Source organism: Macrotis lagotis, chromosome 2, assembly GCF_037893015.1.
Source record: "Macrotis lagotis isolate mMagLag1 chromosome 2, bilby.v1.9.chrom.fasta, whole genome shotgun sequence".
NCBI classification, from domain to species: domain Eukaryota; kingdom Metazoa; phylum Chordata; class Mammalia; order Peramelemorphia; family Peramelidae; genus Macrotis; species Macrotis lagotis.
The window spans coordinates 221,437,218-221,455,633 of NC_133659.1; the positions used below are offsets into that span (position 1 = coordinate 221,437,218).

Sequence of the window (18,416 nt, forward strand, 5' to 3'; positions counted from 1 at the left end):
ATCAGCCCTGAGTGGAAGAAGAAACAGGTATCACTAACCTATCAGCTTTTTTTGCTTAGCCAGCTCATAGTGCCACTGTGATACACTGAAGTTCCACCATTTGGGAAGGAAGCAGGGAAATGTTTTTAATTCGTACTCCCAATAGTGTCTTAACTAGTAGCCAGTAGTACATCTGCTTTCCTATCTTATGACTGTATTAAAATACTCCAAGAAATGATGGAAGATGGATTATTGTGAAAATATAAGCTCTGTTTTCATGAGCTTAAGAAGAATTGAAATGATTCCAAGACTTATTATGAAGGAAAAATATCCTGTCCTTCACTATTCCTGTATCAACAGAGTGCTTAACCTCTGACTTCTTTTTCTTTTAGGACATAGATAAGTTTGGTAATGAGATCACTCAGCTGGCCCGCCCCCTCCCGGTGGAATATCTGATCATAGATGTAAGTGTTTCCCTTATATTTAGTCTTCTGGATTAGTGTTAGAAGTTGTAATACACCATGAAGAACAATTTAGATTACAAATCTTAAGCAGCTCTGATCATGGCTGGAAAAGTTCCTAGGGGAAAAAAAAATTAGAAATTTAACAAAGAAAAAAAACATTCCAAGGCATTTGTTTTGTTCCCTTAAAAACAGTTGAAGATCCCCAGCCACCCCCCAGATGGCAGACCATTTAAGTCACTGATCTTATACTTTATGTAAGGATGGATATGAGAAAGCAGAAAGAAATATTGAAGTTGTTGTTACCCTAGAAAATAACATTTGGCTACTCCTGTCAAGATACTGAATTTCTTATCAATGGATCCATTTAAAAGTTCTTCAGTTTTGATTGTTGTGCCTTTTCTTCAAAGAAATCAGATCTAGTCTCAAGCCCATGACTTCACTATCTTTACTTGCAGGAAAACAACCCATCCCCTCACTTTTTTTTCCAAAAACCTAGGAAATAACTGATCTTTTGGTTCCCCCCCCCACCAAAAATGGTTTTGTTAAGTTTTTCTTGTCCTTACTCACAACACTTATCCTCCAGTGTTCGTCTTTTTCCAAGTGTGCTCTTCTACTGTGCCCTCAAGGACTTCTGATTCATAATCAATAAACTTCAGTTTAGACCCATCATGCCCTTTCCATCCTCTGACACAAAGATCTGGTTTCCAGGATGACATATATCTCTGGTCATCTTTTTCTGGTACCAGTTGTACCTTTACCTTCTCTCATACACCCCTGATTTACTGGTCCTCCTTTCTTGAATAATTCAATACAAGACTCAGTTTTCTGTTCCAAAAGTGGGGTCCTTATGTTGGGAGACTTCAGCATATAAACTAATATTCTTTCAAAATATCCTAGCTTCTCACTTCCTCAATTTTCTCAACTCCCAGACCTATTCTGCCATTGGCTACACTTGGTCTTCTCATTTCCCATATGCTTTCAGTTTACCTGATCAAGAACTACTAAATTTTTTTATCTGATCTTTCTGCCTGTTGTTTACCACACCTAAAGCTATCCTTCATCCCCAGCATGACCTCTTATCTCTCTACCCTCCCTACTTTCTCAGGTGATCACCCCTACTCTTTGTTCTCCTCTTCCTTTTTGTGCCACATGCTGTTTTAGGTAAGAGGGATATAAATGCAAAGAATAAAGAAATCATTATTCAAAGAGCTTATGCACTACAGGGAAGACATAAAAACATATATGATAACTATCAAGAGAGTAAGTACATGGTAGTTAAGCACAAGACAGTGATGGTGAAAGAATGCTTTCAGTTGGGGATGAGCTAAGGTTTCATGAGAGGGAAGAGAGAAGTATTCTCTAAAATAGAGGAAGGGATAGATTCCAAGTGAGGACATTGGTTGATACAAAGACACAGATATGGGAGATAGAGTTTTATGTGTGAGAAACAGAGAGAAGATCATATCCAAGCATGTCCATTGATGTGGACAGCTAACTTGAGATCAAGTTTTTGGTAGCTTTAAAAGGTAAATAGAGGATTTTGTATTTGATCCCAGAGGCAATAAAGACCCATTAAATTTCTTGAAAAGATGACATAATTTCATCTCTATTCTTCTGGAAAATCATTTGCTAGCTTTTTTGGAGGATTGAATGTTTTAGGGAAGAGACTTGAGACAAGAAGACCAATTAAGAAGTTGTGGCATTTATCTAGTCTTGAGATAATGAGTGCTAAGAGTAAGTAGTGTCTGTGTGAGTATCTGATGCCAGAGCTATTGTTGAGGTAGAAATGGCAAGATTTGCCAAGAATGAAGAGTGAATAGTGCTATGGTTATGAACCTGAGAGATGAAGAATGACACATTTGAGGGGGAAGGAATAAATCTATTTTAAACTCCTACTATATACTCTAGACACAACATATCCAAGTGGAATTCACTGATTTCTGCCCATTATTTTTTTTTTCTTTCAGGATATCATCTTTCTTCTAGTCATCTAGGATTGCAATAATAGTGTCCTCTTTACCTTCTCATTTTCTCCCAACTTCACCTATTGTCTTTCTCCTCTACCCTTGAACTCCACTCTCCCTTTCTTTCTGCCCTTTATTCTCTATACTTCCCCTGATATGCCCCAAGGGGGCACCTCTTCCCTTCTCCTATGTGTCCTCAGCTTTAGAATCAGCTCCTTGTAGACAGGGGAGGACTCTCTTCTTTTTGTTTGTATTTGTTTCCCCAGTACTTTCTTAGCACAGTGCCTGATATTTGATGAGCACTTAATGCTTCTTGACTTGACTTGTCACACTGTCTCTTATACATCTAATCAATGGCCAGATCTTGTCCATTCTGCTTCTTAATATAATTCTTACATCTGTTCTCCTCTTTCCGTTACACAGTTGTCTCCCTAGTTTATTCTTTGATTGCCTTGCCTTTTACCTGCACCATGGCAGCAACTGTCTGTTTGATCCCTGCCTCAGGTCTCTCCTTGTAGTCCAGTCATCCTTCACCTGGCTTCTAGAGTAGGAGTAGTACAAGGGAGTGAATAAGAAGACAAATGTAATGGCAGTAGTAAGTCCAGTAAAACAGGATATAGTATTGTTAACCTTGTCTGACTTGATTAGGTTAGCATGCCAAAAACTTTGATTCTTTTCCTTGTTTCTTGCATTTCTGTTGTGCCCGGGACTGTGTTTAGACTTAGATTAGGCATGTGATTAAGGCAGAAAATTATCATTGCTTTTAGAATAGTGGATCCTTGAGTAACAGCTATTGACAACCCATTCCAATTGACAGCTCCAGAGAACATATTTATTACCCCATCAGTAAAGGCATCTGTTTTTATCTACCTAGGGTTTAATCAAGTTGAAAACAGATTAATGGAATATATATTTAATGTAAGTCAGGGTGATTCAAAGCCAAATTTATGAAATGCCTTTCCCTCCTTTTGAAAATGAAGTTAAACCTCTTGCTGCAGTGGAATAATTGTTGATTTTGTGTTCAGTTACAAAATAAGAATAGTTCCATTCCCTGTAACCTTCTAAGATCTCTGAGTCAAAGTGCTTGAATCACCAGAACACCCTGGGTGAAAGTAGATCTATAGCAAACTGCCAAATAATACAACCCATAGAAAGCTAATGATAGATAGCTCAATAGAAAATAGTTAGCATGCTTGTTTTGTTAAAGAACTTCTAAAGGATGGCTCATTTAAAATGGGCTCAATTTTTAAGATTTAATTATTCCCAAATAGTGCACTAGGTGTTCCAAAGTTGTGTACAAATCTGAATCATCATGTTTTGAGAACTTCCAGAGTTTCTGGAACTGGACCAGAACCTGGTCAATTCACCCTGAGGAGAAATGAGAATCTGCTGCCGTTTTGCCAAGACTCTTGTCTAGAAGAGTGACCACCAGCTCATAGAACCAGAGTATCAAACCTTAGACTATGTGGCTTCCTTTTCTAAAGCTCTCCAAGGTAGTAATGAATGATGGCACATTAGCTCCAAGTTCACTTAGCAGTAAACATCTTGGAGCCACCTTTCCATTTCTTTCTTTCTATCCCTTTCCAAGTTCAAGATTTAAAATAGGATAATGCATTCCTAATCTTTTATCTTTTGTTTTCACACTTGACCATTGCAACATGGATCATAAACTTAAAAAGAATTTTGAAAATCTTACTCTCCCTTGACTGAGACTCTTTTGATGGTTCAGCCTATCCTCCTTTGGCAACTGGCACAATCACAACAGAATCCCAGGCTGGCTAGCCATGAAGCAGTTCGCTGCCTTTGCTTCTGTAGAAAGCTGAACAAAACAACATTTCTGAGGCTTAGAAATAGTCCCAGAGGATCTGGAATGGCCGCCCTAAATCTGAGATAGGTGTAATCTGCTAGTGCTGTAAGTGTCATATTACAGCAGAAAAGCTGTGTCAACCAAAAGGTGGTTAATAGCTCACACATGGGTGCTTTCATGGGGAGGGCATCTGCCAGTAGGAATAAAAAACCCTATTTGTATTGATTCCTGTACGTTTACCACTGTCCCTGTCACATGTATTGATTGTATTTTAGATTTAAAATGTTCTTTGTCATCACTTAAACCTTTCTGAGCCAAATGAAAGGATTGAGACTCGGCTTTTGGCATCAGCTCTTGAGACCAAGCTTTTTCCTTCATTGAAGGAAAGCAAAGAAACTGTTCTTTATACTTTTTACTTGCTTTTGTTTTCCTTCCCTTTTTGTACAGAACAAAGACTGCAAGGGATCTGTTCCTGGGCACTAAAAACTATTATCTATTGCCATTAATGGTTCTAGCAATCTGACTTTTAACGTCTTTCCATTTCCTAAAATTGTCACTAGTTGAGACTTCATGGTCCCAAAACCAGTCACAAGAATTTGAGCCTCTTAGTGCCTTGCAGAGATACCCTCTTATCATTCTTCTCACATAGCTTCCATTAATGCTGATGGGAGTTGAAAACCACCTTTTAGTGTATAGATGATAATAGAAAAAAGCCCTATGTTAATAAAAGGCCCATAATGGAACCTGCCTACCAACACTATCCAGGTAAGAACCGAACTGCTAAAAAAAAAAAAGGGTAGTGATAGGGTCCAGAAAATTGTCTCCAAATTTTGAGATTTTGCCATTAATTTTTTTGCTCTGAGAGCAACATAGTTTCTTAGTCTTCCTTTGGGAATGACTTCCACAGAAGTTAAATTTCTTTTATTTTATTGTAAATTCATTTATACATTTTATTTCAGAATTGATACGAGCACCAAGCTTTGGGGTCTTTTAAGTGTTCTGAGTTGAGTGGAGATATTGGAGTAGCTTCCACATCCCTGTCATATAACCTGGTTTACTCTAGATTCATGTTTGTTTATTCACGTAGATCACGACGACTTTCCCCAAGGATCCAGTTTATACTTTTTCTATTTCACAAAGTCCATTCCCTATTGAGAACCGAGATGTCCTAGGCGAGACACAGGTAAGCTCCTCATCCCCAGAAATATATCTTAAAAGATCTGAAGATTGACCCGGTGTCAGTGGTATTTTTCCAGAAAGTGCCAAGTACTTTATCTGTCTTTTTTATTCATGCTTCTCAAAGAACCTAACCAGACCTTTGACTGAGACAGTTTTGATCTTAATTGCTACAGGGGCTGTCTTCAGGTGACAAATTATTTGCCAGGCCAATCTCTTTTAAATCCTCAGAAACCTGTGAGACCTTGGAGGAAGGACCTTTTCAATTGACTTCACTTTTCCCAAAACTCAGTGGTTATGTTAGTACATTAGTAGCAGCCCCAGTATATTAATTGAGACAAACTCCTGTACCTAAAGAAGTGTAAATCAATGCTTTTCTTCTCCAGGGGCTGCCCTACACCCTGAAATGCCATCTTGTCCCTCATAGACATTGTATAGTAATTAGTGGTCCATGTTTCTTTAAAACTTTTCATAACTAATATTTCTAGAAGTATAGTCTTAAGAAATTTGTAAAGAATTGTTCCTCCTTTATAATGGAGGAAAACCAAGGCTCAGAGAGCTCAAGTAACTTTTCTTGAGTCATATAGCTAGTAAATGTTGAATACAAAAACTTAATCTGTTATTTCACTACACCATAAGGCCTCTTTTTTCTTTTTTTAATGTTTAAAATAAATGTTTATTTTTGAATTTTACAATTTTTTCCCAAATCTCACTTCGTTTCCCCACCCCCAGTCCCCCACAGAAAGCAGTCTGTTAGTATTTACATTGTTTCCATACTGTACAATTGATCTAGATTCATTGATCTAGATTGACTATGTTGAGAGAGAACTCATATCCTTAAGGGGAAAAAAAAATAAGAGATAGCAAGATGACATAATAAGATAAGGTTTTTTTTTTAATTTAAAGGTAATGATCTTTGGTCTTTGTTCAAATTCCACAATTCTTTGGATACAGATGATATTCTCCATCACAGATACCCCTGTGTATTGTCCCTGATTGTTACACTTATGAAACAAGCAAATCCATTAAGGTTGATCATCAACCCCTTGTTGGCTGTTATGGTGTACAGTATTCTTCTGGTTCTGCTCATCTTGCTCAGCATCAGTTCATACTAATCCCTCTAGGCTTCTCTGAATTCCCATCCTTCCTGGTTTCTAATAGAACAATAGTGTTCCATAACGTATATATACCACAATTTGTTCAGCCATTCCCCGGTTGATGGACATTCATTCAATTTTCAATTCTTTGCTACCACAAATAGAGGTGCTATGAATATTTTTGTACAAGTGATGTTTTTACCCTTCTTCATGATCTCTTCAGGGTATAGACCCAGTAGTGGTATTGCTGGATCAAAGGGTGTGCACATTTTTATTGCCCCATAAGACTTCTTTCAATGAAATTTATTTGTTGTCTTTTTGCCAGAATTGAGAATTATGGCAGTGACTGAAACATATCCTTTTTTTAAAAAATAAGTTTTCATCAATATTTTGTTTGGTGGGGTTTTTTTTTGGTAAGGCAATGGGGTTAAGTGACTTGCCCAAGGTCACACAGCTAGGTAATTATTCAGTGTCTGAGGCTGTCTTTGAACTCAGGTCCTTCTGACTCCAGGACCAGTGCTCTATCCACTGCGCCACCTAGCTGCCCTCTGATGTTATTCTTTAGTAGATTTTGAATACTTGGAATGAATGCCATAGATCTCTAATTCACATCACTCAAGTTAGAATAACTACAATATTTTGCCGTGTGTGCATATTTTTTGAAATCACCTAGCAGCAACTAATATATAAATAAAGATCTTACAAAATAGTATGAATTAACTATGTTCATAAATTAAGTTTCCTTCTGAAATGGTCACTTTTATAGATATCCAAAAGTGATTCATAGACTTGGCCTTTTTTTCCCTAACAACATCTCCAAAAAATTTAGAGTCAGGGATAAAATTCTCATAGAAGTGGTTTCCTGCCTAAAGTCTAAATCTTCTGCCACTCTCATGTACATTTAACCCTTGGTCCAGAGTGAGGAAAAGGTTCAAATGGACTAAAAAAGCTAAAAACTTTACCTTTTTCCCTTAAATGAAACATATCATTTTCCCCCAGATGTCTGACACTGAATTAAATTATGATCTTTTTTCCAGCTATTTGAAGGTATCTTCTTGACATTTGTGTCTTAACTACCTCTCGAATGTTATCCCTAAGGTTCTCTCTAACCTTATGTCTAAGATTCAGAAGAATATCAGACACTCTTCTAAAGCTATTCTTTCACTTTGGATCCCATGTTTTTAATCTTTTGTTTTAAAAAAAAACAAACCTTGTACTAACCTTTATTTGTTCAAATAAATCTACATTGGAAAATTTGTTATTTTCCTGAATATGGAGCTGGAAAACTGAAATAGAATATTTAAGCTTCCTTTTTTCTCTCTCTGATCACTGCAGGACTTTCATAGTTTGGCTACATACCTGTCTCAGAACACCTCCTCCATTTTCCTAGACATCATCTCAGATTTCCATCTGCTCCTCTTTCTGGTCACCAATGAAGTCATGCCTCTTCAGGTATGTAAACCAAAGAGAATTCTTGGCTAGAAACTTAAGCTAAGCATATGGAGTTCAAAATTGCTGTATGAGAATAATATTTAGCTGGGAAAGTGTTGCCATGCTCTCCTACGTCCCTTAGGAATTCTCCATAGTAAAAACTAGAATGTGGCCTTGGTTGTCCTAAATGGAATTTGATTCTAAAATTTCAAGTTTTGAGAATGTGGAGAGTAGTTTTTTTTTTTGTTTTTTTTTTGGCAAAAAAGAATGTTAATTAAGTAATTAAAAGATGAATTTTCTGATTTGGAATCTTCATTGGGAAGGCTTCATAAACTTGCTATATCTAATCATAAACAGTCAATTCTGCCCTGAGGTGGAAAATATTAGTAATATGAGAAGTAAAAATTCCTGTCATAGTTGAAAATTATAGCCTTTATTTTTTTCTCTTATACCTCTCTCCCAAAATATGCTTTAGTGTTAATATCTTGGCATAGAGAGCTTAACTGAATACCAGTCGTGGAATTAACATTTGCACAGTGGTATTTTTTGATTTTAAAGACACATAGAGGAAAAAAAGGCATATACTGAGAGTTAGAGACTGTCTGCATGTGCAGAACAATTAGACTGATAGTGGGCAGCTGATTAGCATTGTGACTGGTATCCTTCAACAATTAGCCTTTCATTTTTGGGAAGCTACCAAAGAAGGAAGGCTAAATTTGAAGTTCCCCGTAAGTTAAAGCATTGACTAACAACTCATAGTCTAGAGGATAGATTCTTCTAATACTGAAGTAAAGTAGATTGCTCCTTCCTTCTGCCTTTGTGTAATGTGGTGGGAGGCTTTCTGGTAGGTGCTACTTGGTTGGTCTTTGCAGCTCCCATTTTATCTGGCAGTAGCCTCATTTGTTTTCCTTTAAAGACCCATCTTAGTGCAGAGAGGTGGCACAGTGGATAGAACACTGGCCCTAGAGTCAGGAGCCACCTGAGTTAGCCTTCAGAGGCTAAGTATGTAAACCTGGACAAGTCACTTAACCCCAGTTGCCTCCAAAAAAAATAAAGAGGTAAAGACCAATCTTATTCATAACCCATATACCACTTTAAGCTTGCACTTTTTCTTCTCAATTATGTCCCAGTACTTAGACATCTATTTGTACATCTGACCAGACTAATCATCTGAATTGATGAGGTAGTTTGAAGAACTTTACAAATTTCTGAACTTTTTTTGGAGGGGGTTTATGCAAGGCAATGGGTTAAGTGACTTGCCCAAGGTCACATAGCTAGGTAATTATTAAATATCTGAGGTTGAATTTGAACCTCAGGTCTTCCTGATTCCAGGGCTGAAATTTTTGAACTTTTTATTTCACTAACTCTATTAATAAAATTTACCCTTCCTCAATTTACCTATCTGGAAAAAATACTTTGCAGAGTAATGGGATATGATGGAGCAGCCATCTGTCTGGATGTTCATTGTTAAAAGAACCTTGAAGGCATCACCTTTTAATTTTGTAACTTTTAAAATTAGCCTTTGTTAGCCTTAAGGAACTTGGGCGTGAAGTGTGTTCTTAAAAGCCATAATCCCCAAGATAAGAAGGAGCTGAGTTATATGAGGAAAAAGCTACAATTATATCACTCAATCAGCTCATATACCTATGACTAATTCTTTGTTTGCCTGTCCTAAGAATATGCACCCCCAGGATAAAGAACCCTCTCCTTTATCTTCTAGGATCCTGAACAACCTGTCAATACATGAAAGACAGATCCAGCATTCCTCACTTGGGATTATTTAGGAAGGATTTAGAAGCTTGATTTAGCATATGCATTTATAACCCAAAGGATAGTTTTTTGAACTTTTGTGGTGTGGGACACACATAAGATTTCTTTAATTCCCTCAGAATTTCTCCTTTCAACAAGAGTCATAGGAATCTATTAGTATTTTGTCTATACTTCATGAACAGGTTTAAATTTACTCACTTTGGGGTCTTTCAGGACAGCATTAGCTTATTGCTGGAGGCTGTGAGGACTAGGAATGAGGAGCTAGCGCAAACTTGGAAGAAATCTGAGCAGTGGGCCACTATTGAACAGCTCTGCAGTAAGTACCTTCACTCCATTCCCACAGCTCCAGCACCTCCTACCCTTTCTCTCCTCTCTTATTTCCCCCCTCCCCCTTTTCCAATTCTGGGAGTCATTATGCTCCCTACTGAAAAGAAGAAACAAAGCCTTGGAGTCTCTAAATGCTACCATTTGGTGTTTTATAAACTTAGTGTTTATTTCTTCCTGCTAGGACTCAAACCGTGGTGGAGTTTGAAGATATTTTTGATAGAGCAGGTTCAAACTAAAACTGTCTGCCATGACTTATTTTTAAACTTCTTAGAAACAGCTTACCAAACAGAATCTTGGTATTTTGATAAGTACTGTCTTGGCTAAAAGCCACATTTGGGCATTTCTGGCAGAGGAGAATGTCTCATAGACAGACCTTTCTCTATACCTACCCTTTTTCAAAGTGTCCTTGGCTAATAATAGAATATATCACAATCCAAAGTCCAATTTAGATCTTAGAAATATTATGACATCTTCAACTTCTAATAAATGTTTTTTCACCTCAACTATCACACACAAGCACTTTGTCAGTTTACATTGGCTACAAAAACATCCTAGTTTAATACCTAAGTTCCATTCCAATTTGAAAACTTGAAACAACTTCAGTTCCCGGCTCTTTGTAGTTGTAGGTTTTTTCCTGCAGTTTTGAGAATTTACCTAAGTGTCCTATACAAAGAAGGTTGAAAAAAGATGTGAGGTTGTTTTTTTTTTTTAATTTAGACTTTATCTTCAAACCAGTTTAGGTACATGGATTGTTCACCAGAAAATGAGGGGATCCCAATGGGCAGAGATATATTAGCCTTCTGTAGTAAAACAGTGAGAACTTTAGTAGTCAAAGAACTCTCAAATTAACTGTGAGAGAATACAGGGGAGGAGGGGGCATGTGGGGATGAACTTTTGTATTTACATAATAAAGCTCTATTATAAAGCTAGTAATATAGCTGACTAAAACCCCATTTTTTTCTTATTATCCTTTAGGTTGAGTTATTCTGAAAAATGACAAAAAATTAGTTATTCCCTCAGGTACCCAGAGCAAAATACCTTGGCAACTTCTTGCATGCCAAAGTGAGCAGGTGCTGTGAGCTTTTAAGTACAAGAGCTCCAGACCTGGTAGAAAGACAGTCACATCAGCTGTCACTGAGCACTTAGTGATAGTGTTGCGTAACAGCTTACTTTTCCCACAGTATTATTTTTCTGCCCTTTTAACAAGAAGCACGAAATATCAACCAGGCCAGAAAAATGCTAGAATTTATTATTAAAATAAAAATGAGTGAATGTTTAGAAAAGGAAAGTGATCACAGAGAACCCATATGGGTTTATCAAAAACAGATTGTGCCAGACTGATTGTTTCCCTTTTTGACAGTTACTAGACTGATAGATCTATCTATGTTATAGATTACCTAGATTTTAGTAAAGCGTTTGATGAAATCTCAATCTCTATTAGTATAAAAAAGAACCAGAATAATCAGTAGTTCAGTTAGGTGCATTCTCAACTGGCTGAACTTAAATAGTAGTCATTAATGATTTGATGACAGGAAGTCTCTAGTGGATCTCCCTCAGGTTTAACAGAAGGGTGGAATATACATAGCAATTCACCTAAAAAAACTTCTTTAGTTCTTAATGGAGTGTGTGTGTGCTCTTGCAGTGCAATATGGAAGTCAAGTAAGCTGAAACCATCTTAAGTTGTAACAGCAGGCAACTAGGTGGTAGAGTGGATATAGAACCCACCCTGGAGTCAGGAAGAACAGAGTTCAAATCTGGATCAGACACTTATTAATTGCCTAGCTGTGTGACCTTGGGCAAATCACTTAATCCCATTGCCTTAAATAAATAAAAAAAAACATTTTTAAAGATGCAAACTGCATTCAGAGCCCCAAAGGAGATGATGTAGATCTCACTTCCCTCTGCTTTTGTTAGACCCCATGTGGAAGATTGTGTTCAGTTCTGAATGTCAGTTTTAAGAAGAGCATTTGTTTTATAAGCTACTGAGTGACCAGAGAAGGATCACAAATATAGAGCTGAAAGGGGCCTGACTGAGAGGCCATCCAATCTAACCTGCTCATTTTACAGATTAGAAAATGGATCCAGGAAGCTTGAGTAAACTGCCTATAGCCTAATGTAGAAATTGTCCAAGGTGAGAATTGAATTGTAGGCCTCTGATGCTGGAAGTACTCTGGTGAAGGAATCTAGGCTCTTGCCATATGAAGATCAGTTAGAGGAAATGGGGATGAGAAAAGAAAATAAAGGGAAGGTCAGGATAGTTATTTTCAGTTATTCAAAGAAGAGAGAGACTTAAATTTGTTTTGCTTGACCTCAGATGAAAGGGTTAGAGATGATGGATAGTAATTCTGGAGTTGGCTCAATATAAAGAAAAACTTCTCAACAATTGGTACTACCCATATACAAAATGAATTTGCTCTCAATTGAAAATTTCAAGTAAAAAGGTTAGATAAGCACTTGACAGGTGTTTTGTAGGAGGTCCAGGTTTGGGTTGGATTGGATGGCCTCTTAGGTTCAATGATTCTGTGAATTGGCATTTATTAGAACCCTCTGCAACAAGACCTTGGGGAGAGTGTGAACAGAAAGATTTAGGAAGGCAGGAAAAGTTGATTTGTTTGCAGAAAATTTTAGTGTGATTTAAAAGAGAACAAGAAGAATGTAAGCTACAATAACTTTTGTACTTACTACAGGTTTATAGCTATCAAGAAGGAAAAACAAATATGAAAGTATGTCAATCTCAGCAATTTCTGAGAGCTTAAAGTCCTTATCCCTTCTTAGTCACTATAGATTACCAAAGGAAAAGGAAATCCTAAATCTGACATGATTTTACTTGGCAGATGAGTCTGTTTTCCCTTTTCAATTGATTGTGTGTCTCTGGCTCCATAGGACAATTGAATTTTAAAATTTTTATACTTATTAACATAACTTCTTTGTTTTTAACTTTGTTTTATTTGAAGTGTGACTGACTACCTAAAAAAAATTTATATCTTTTGGGTTTGCATAACCTTCTTTTCTAAATATAGTCCTCTCTAATACCCAGAGAGCCATCTCTTGAAACAAAAGATGGAAAAGAAAGAGGGGGTGAAAGCAATTAGCACAACTAATATTATTAATTGAGGTTGATAGTATATGCAGTGTCTCAGACTCATAGCCCTATCCTTTTCTTTTCTCCCCCTGTTCCCTTGAAGAGAAAGAAGGGCCATGTATTTTCTTATTTCTTTAGGGCCAAACTTGGCCATTATCCAATTATACAGCTATTCAGGTTTTATTTTGGTTTTGTTCTTTCCATTTTCCTTATTTATAGTCTTACTTGTTAAGAAGGGATCTCAAACTTTTCTTTTGAAATCCAGATATCAGACCCCAGTTTTGTCTAGGGGTACCAACCTTTTAGATATATTCAATAACCAGAATTGTGAAAGGAATAGAAGGGTGATGTTGCATAGGGATTTTGATGTTTCATCCAAGTTTCATATATCTACATATGTATATATGTGTGTATACATATATGCATGTTACCAGAGTATCTTCACATATTATTTCATTTGCATTCTCTTACATCCCCATAAAGTAACCAGGGCAGCTGTCATCCTCCCCATTTTTTTTTTTTAACAGCCAGGGAAACTGGTTCAGAGAAGCCAATTGCCTAAGTTTACAGAGAATAATAGAACTAAGACTAGAACCCATTTTTTCCAGCACACCTAGATGGCATCATATTTAACCTCCTTTTCACATCTGGGATCACAATTGTTTAAACTAAATATTTTTTAGCTACTTCTATGTGCTAACCAGTGTGCATGCAGAGAAACAGAAGTAAGTTAGGCACAATACCTATCTTCCAGGAAGTTTATAGTGTAGTAGAGACAGGAGCTTAAGGCAGATGGAACTCAAGAACCTCAGACACACAATACTACTGGAACAAAGAGAAAGTGTTCTTTTGACTGACACAAGTTCCCTAAATGAAGATCTCTTTATACAGCACCTATCCACATCATTCACAGGGGTAAAGTGTCCCTTTCTATCTTTCATGGTATGTTAATGAATAAGAAACTTTTAGGAAACCAGTATTTCAAAATACATAGTCACCACCTTACATCTTCCTCTGGGAATCTAAAAATGATTAGAATGAAGTAAGTTCTGGTCATGTCCAAAAGACCTCATTTGAATCTGCCTAAGGTATCAATTACAGAACCTTGGGAAAATCACTTAAGTGATTGCTGTTTCAGTTTCCTTATAAATTGAAAGTGATAACTGCCCCTACTTATTTTTTTTTAATTTTATTTATTTAAGACATTGGGGTTAAGTGACTTGCCCAAGGTCACAGCAATGCCAGAGGTCTGTGGTAGTTTGTCCAAGGAGATCTTTCAGAGCAAGGTAGATGGTCAAATGGTTAGTAAATAGTGACCAAGAGATTCTTTAGAAGTAAATGAATAGGAGCAGCTAGGGCTCAGTGGATAGAGCACCATTCCCTGGAATCAGGAGGACCTGAGTTCTTTAGAGTTCAAATCTGGCCTTAGACACTCAATAATTGCCTAGCTGTGTGACCTTGGGCAAATCACTTAACCTCATTGTCATAGATAGATAGATAGATAGATAGATAGATAATTTTTGAAAAGAAGTAAATGAATAAGAGAAGAGATATGTAGCCTTATCAGTAGAACAGTTTTTAACAGATTGCTTTAGCTGCTTCTTGTATTCCTCTCTTTAATGAGAATCCTTAGGGATGCTTACTTGAGGCTTGCTAGTAATGATGACTTCAAGACAATTGTCTAGTTAATGCAGGGTGGGTAGCAAGCAAAAACATTTCTTTGACTGTAGGGCAGAATTGGAAAAAAAAAAACTATCCTAGCACAATTATAATGGTAGTCAGGGAGTGGACTTCATATGACCATTCTTTATCTCATACAATGGTACCTTCAGAAACATTACTATTATTATGAAAAATGCTAAGAATTCAGATGGACTGGCACATCCTCCTTGTTTTCTTCTCTATCCTCAAGTGATAGGGTGACTCTGGTTCTCTTCCTCTCCCCACAGGTACTGTTGGTGTTCAGCTTCCAGGAATGCAGGAGTATGGTGCCATTGGGGGTTCAACACATGCCACCTCCTCTGCAATGTGGGCTTGCCAACACTGCACCTTCATGAACCAGCCAGGCACGGACCACTGCGAGATGTGTAGCCTCCCCAGGACCTAACACTCTCCACTATCCTCCTGGGCAAAGCTGGGGACCAGACTCACAACCCTCTTAGAAGCCAGGATCGTTTCTTATGATTCTTCCCCTGTAATGATGCCCCAGTGGCAGACCTGAAGGAGGGGAAAAGGCTATCCTTGGATCTCTGACCCACAGAAGCATCCTGGCACTGTTCTTTTCAGAGAGTACCCACTAGATAGAAGGATCCAAGGCTGGGTTTTCTGCCAGGCTGAATTTAATATCAAAACTGGAAATCCCAAAACTGTATCCCCAATGCAAGAAAGTCAGACATTTAACCTCAGTTTACAGTTTTGCAATTTGTATTTGATAAGAACTGCGCCCTTCTATATCACCTGGAATTTGCTTTTCCTGCAGCCTTACCCTTTCTTTTTGCAATTTTCACTTTTTTTTTTATTTTCTTGCTCTCTCTCCAGACTCCTCCACATCTTTACCCTTAATCCCTTTTTTAAACCTTATTGGCCCTCTGCCCTGTCCTCTGTTCTCTAATCCATTAACAGGTGTTAGGCGGCTGCTGACAGTGGTGGATGTTTCTATCCTTTCAGCTCAGCCAGTCATCTGGTGAGAATGAGAACCAACACAATCAGATGAGCTTTGTCTTGGGGCAGGAGGCTTCTTGTTGATTTGCATGATTTTTTTTTCTTTTCACCTCTTTTTTTTTTCTCTCATCAAACTAGGAGGTTTAAAAATCTGCATTAGTTATGACAGCAATTTATAATTCCTGCAAAGACCCTACAAAAAGGGCCTATAGGTTCTTTTGGGGTTTTTTTGGTTTTTATTTTTAAAGAGAAAAATACTGCACAAAAGGGAAATGTGAGAGGCTACTTTCCATTTCCCTTTCCCCCTTTCTCTAGCTTTCACCTTAATAAAATCCCTTTTGGGGTGTGTGTTTTTGGATGGGCGTGTAGGGGTGTATGTAGGTGTGTGGATCCACAGTTAGTTATCCTTTGAAGTAAACCTCAGTGCCTGAGTCTTTCCACCAAGATACAGAGTAAGGACAATTTTAAAAACAGAAAAATCTAGATTGGGAGAACAGAAGATTGCCACCCAGGCAAGTGGAACACTGAAGCTGAGCACTGGAGTTGGAGTTGTTTTGGTTTCATTTTGCTTTTTAAATTTTTAATTAGTGCTGATAATCCCTTAGGTCTACCAGAAGTGAGCTCAGCTCACCCACAGTATTCAGTTTTGTATTCCTACCCACACACTTTTTCTCCTTTTCCTACATCCTGAGTCCTTGGCCTTCTGAATCATTGGCATGTCAACTGTAGCCATCCTAGGAGGGAATTTAGGGTTCTGTTAAGTGTGAGGTCTGTGCAGAGCCCCTTGAGAAGGCAGCTGAGGAGTTGAATAATGACAGCCATGGGGCAAGAACAGATGTCCTAATGGGATCACTGGCATCCATTTACTAGCCAAGGCTCTGCCTGCAGGTAGTGGGTACATGGTAGCCCAGCACCTCCTGGAAAGTTCTTTATAATTTTCCCTCATGTTGAGCCAGTTGGCATGGCATAGGCACCTTGTTACCGTTCTTGACTTGATGCCAGCTGCAAACTAGCCTCAGTCCTTTAACATACAGGAAAACAGGCATGCTACAGGATGCTTCTAGCACGTCTACATATGATATTTCTTGCATATGCTGAGCCCCCTTTTCCTCTTGGGTTCTCGAGAGAATGTTTGCATCTGCTAGTTTGCATGTTGACTTCTGATATGTTATAGAAAGCTCAGTATAAGCTTTGGCTGATATCTTTGGGCAGTATTGACTAGTGGCATTAGCAGCTTTCCTGGTCAAAGGTTTGGTTTGGATGATCACATTTTTTGCCTGGGCAGTGATTTCTGTGGGGGCATGTGGTGCTGTTGCAATAGAGGATCCAGAATCCTTCTGCATGAAATCCCACACAGGGAAGCACCCTTCCAGGTAATCAATTCCAGAGCCATTGAAAATGGTACTGAAGTCTGACTTTTTTTGGATTATTGAATATCCTTATCAGTAGTTCAGTTGTAATCTTTAGGATCTTTCTGGAAGTTTAATGCATCTAGTTAGTGATCTTCCTTTTGTGCGCACACTGAAATCATTCTCTTTATTCAGTTTTCAACCAAGTGTAAACTTAAACTTGGAAACTTCATACCACAAATGTGGAATCAGATCACAAGAAAGAAAGACCCAAGCTCTTTCTCTGCTTGTTCTAGTCTCTCTTATTTGTTGCATTGTTTCACTTTACTTTCAGCCAACATTTTTCCCCTCTTATCTGACATTCACATAAGTCTTTGTCCTCTTGATTTTATTTTTCTTTTGGTTTGACTACCTTGGTTCAATAATGGATTTAGTTCCATTATCCAAAGAAAGCTCTCAAAGGCACTAAATGAAGCTATAACCAAACTCCTGGCTGTTTGCTGCAGAGTAGATGACTGACAGCAGTTCCACTGATGAGTGCAAACTCCTGGCTGTTTGCTGCAGAGTAGATGACTGACAGCAGTTCCACTGATGAGTGAAGACATAATTCAGCCTTCCTAAATTGTAGAAAGCTTATTAACTGAGCTTGCATCTTGTGCTATTAGCATAGACCAATTTCCCTTTGTTGTCCCAGCCAGAAGCACATCTCCCAGGATTGTAATCCATGGCAATGCCTACAGCAGAACCAGTAATGGTCCGCAAGTCAGGAAAGTGGTGCCTCACAAGTGCTCAGGATGGAGGGGCTCCTGCAGGCCATTCCAACAGCTCTTTTTGACAAAGATGTTGATCTTTTCTCAGCCCACCCTTCTCCCCTTACAGTTTGCGTAGCTAAAAACTAGCTCTGGGGGTGTTGGTGCTCCAGCTTTGCCTGTTTGCTGATGTGCATTTGTTGGATTTGGATTGGAGTTATCTTAATTACAGCCCTGTAAGTGAAACCTAATAAAAATAACTGAAATGACTGACTGAATCCCCCACTTTGTTGCCCCTCATTTAGTGTTTTATTTTTTTTTCAATAAACCATCACCTTCCCTGCCTCCCTTCACACTGTAAAAAGAAAAACAAAACCCTCATAACAAATACTCATAGTCTAGCAAAACAAATTCCCATATTGGCTGTATCCAAAAGTGTACATCTCACTCTGCATCTTCAAGTCTATTACTTTATCATCATTGCTCATGGATTCTCTGGAATTGTTAACCCATCATTAATCAGAATTCTCAAGTCTTTCAAAGTTGCTTGTCTTTCTTTA

The 18,416-nt window shown here is 37.9% G+C and overlaps 1 protein-coding gene across 3 annotated transcripts in view; it reads left to right on the forward strand.

The window, feature by feature from the left end:
* The window catches only part of NPLOC4 (NPL4 homolog, ubiquitin recognition factor), a 59,058-nt gene extending 40,857 nt beyond the window's left edge, over window positions 1–18,201 (forward strand). For 2 of the 3 annotated variants that reach the window (XM_074224923.1, XM_074224925.1), the window contains 5 exons: window positions 372–443; window positions 5,302–5,397; window positions 7,823–7,939; window positions 9,902–10,004; window positions 15,047–18,201. In XM_074224923.1, the coding sequence (XP_074081024.1) occupies window positions 372–443; window positions 5,302–5,397; window positions 7,823–7,939; window positions 9,902–10,004; window positions 15,047–15,204 (546 nt within the window). In that variant the 3' untranslated portion in view covers window positions 15,205–18,201. The remainder of the gene's footprint in view (window positions 1–371; window positions 444–5,301; window positions 5,398–7,822; window positions 7,940–9,901; window positions 10,005–15,046) is intronic. The other variant, XM_074224924.1, reaches the window with a different exon arrangement.
* Window positions 18,202–18,416: the final 215 nt, after the last annotated feature.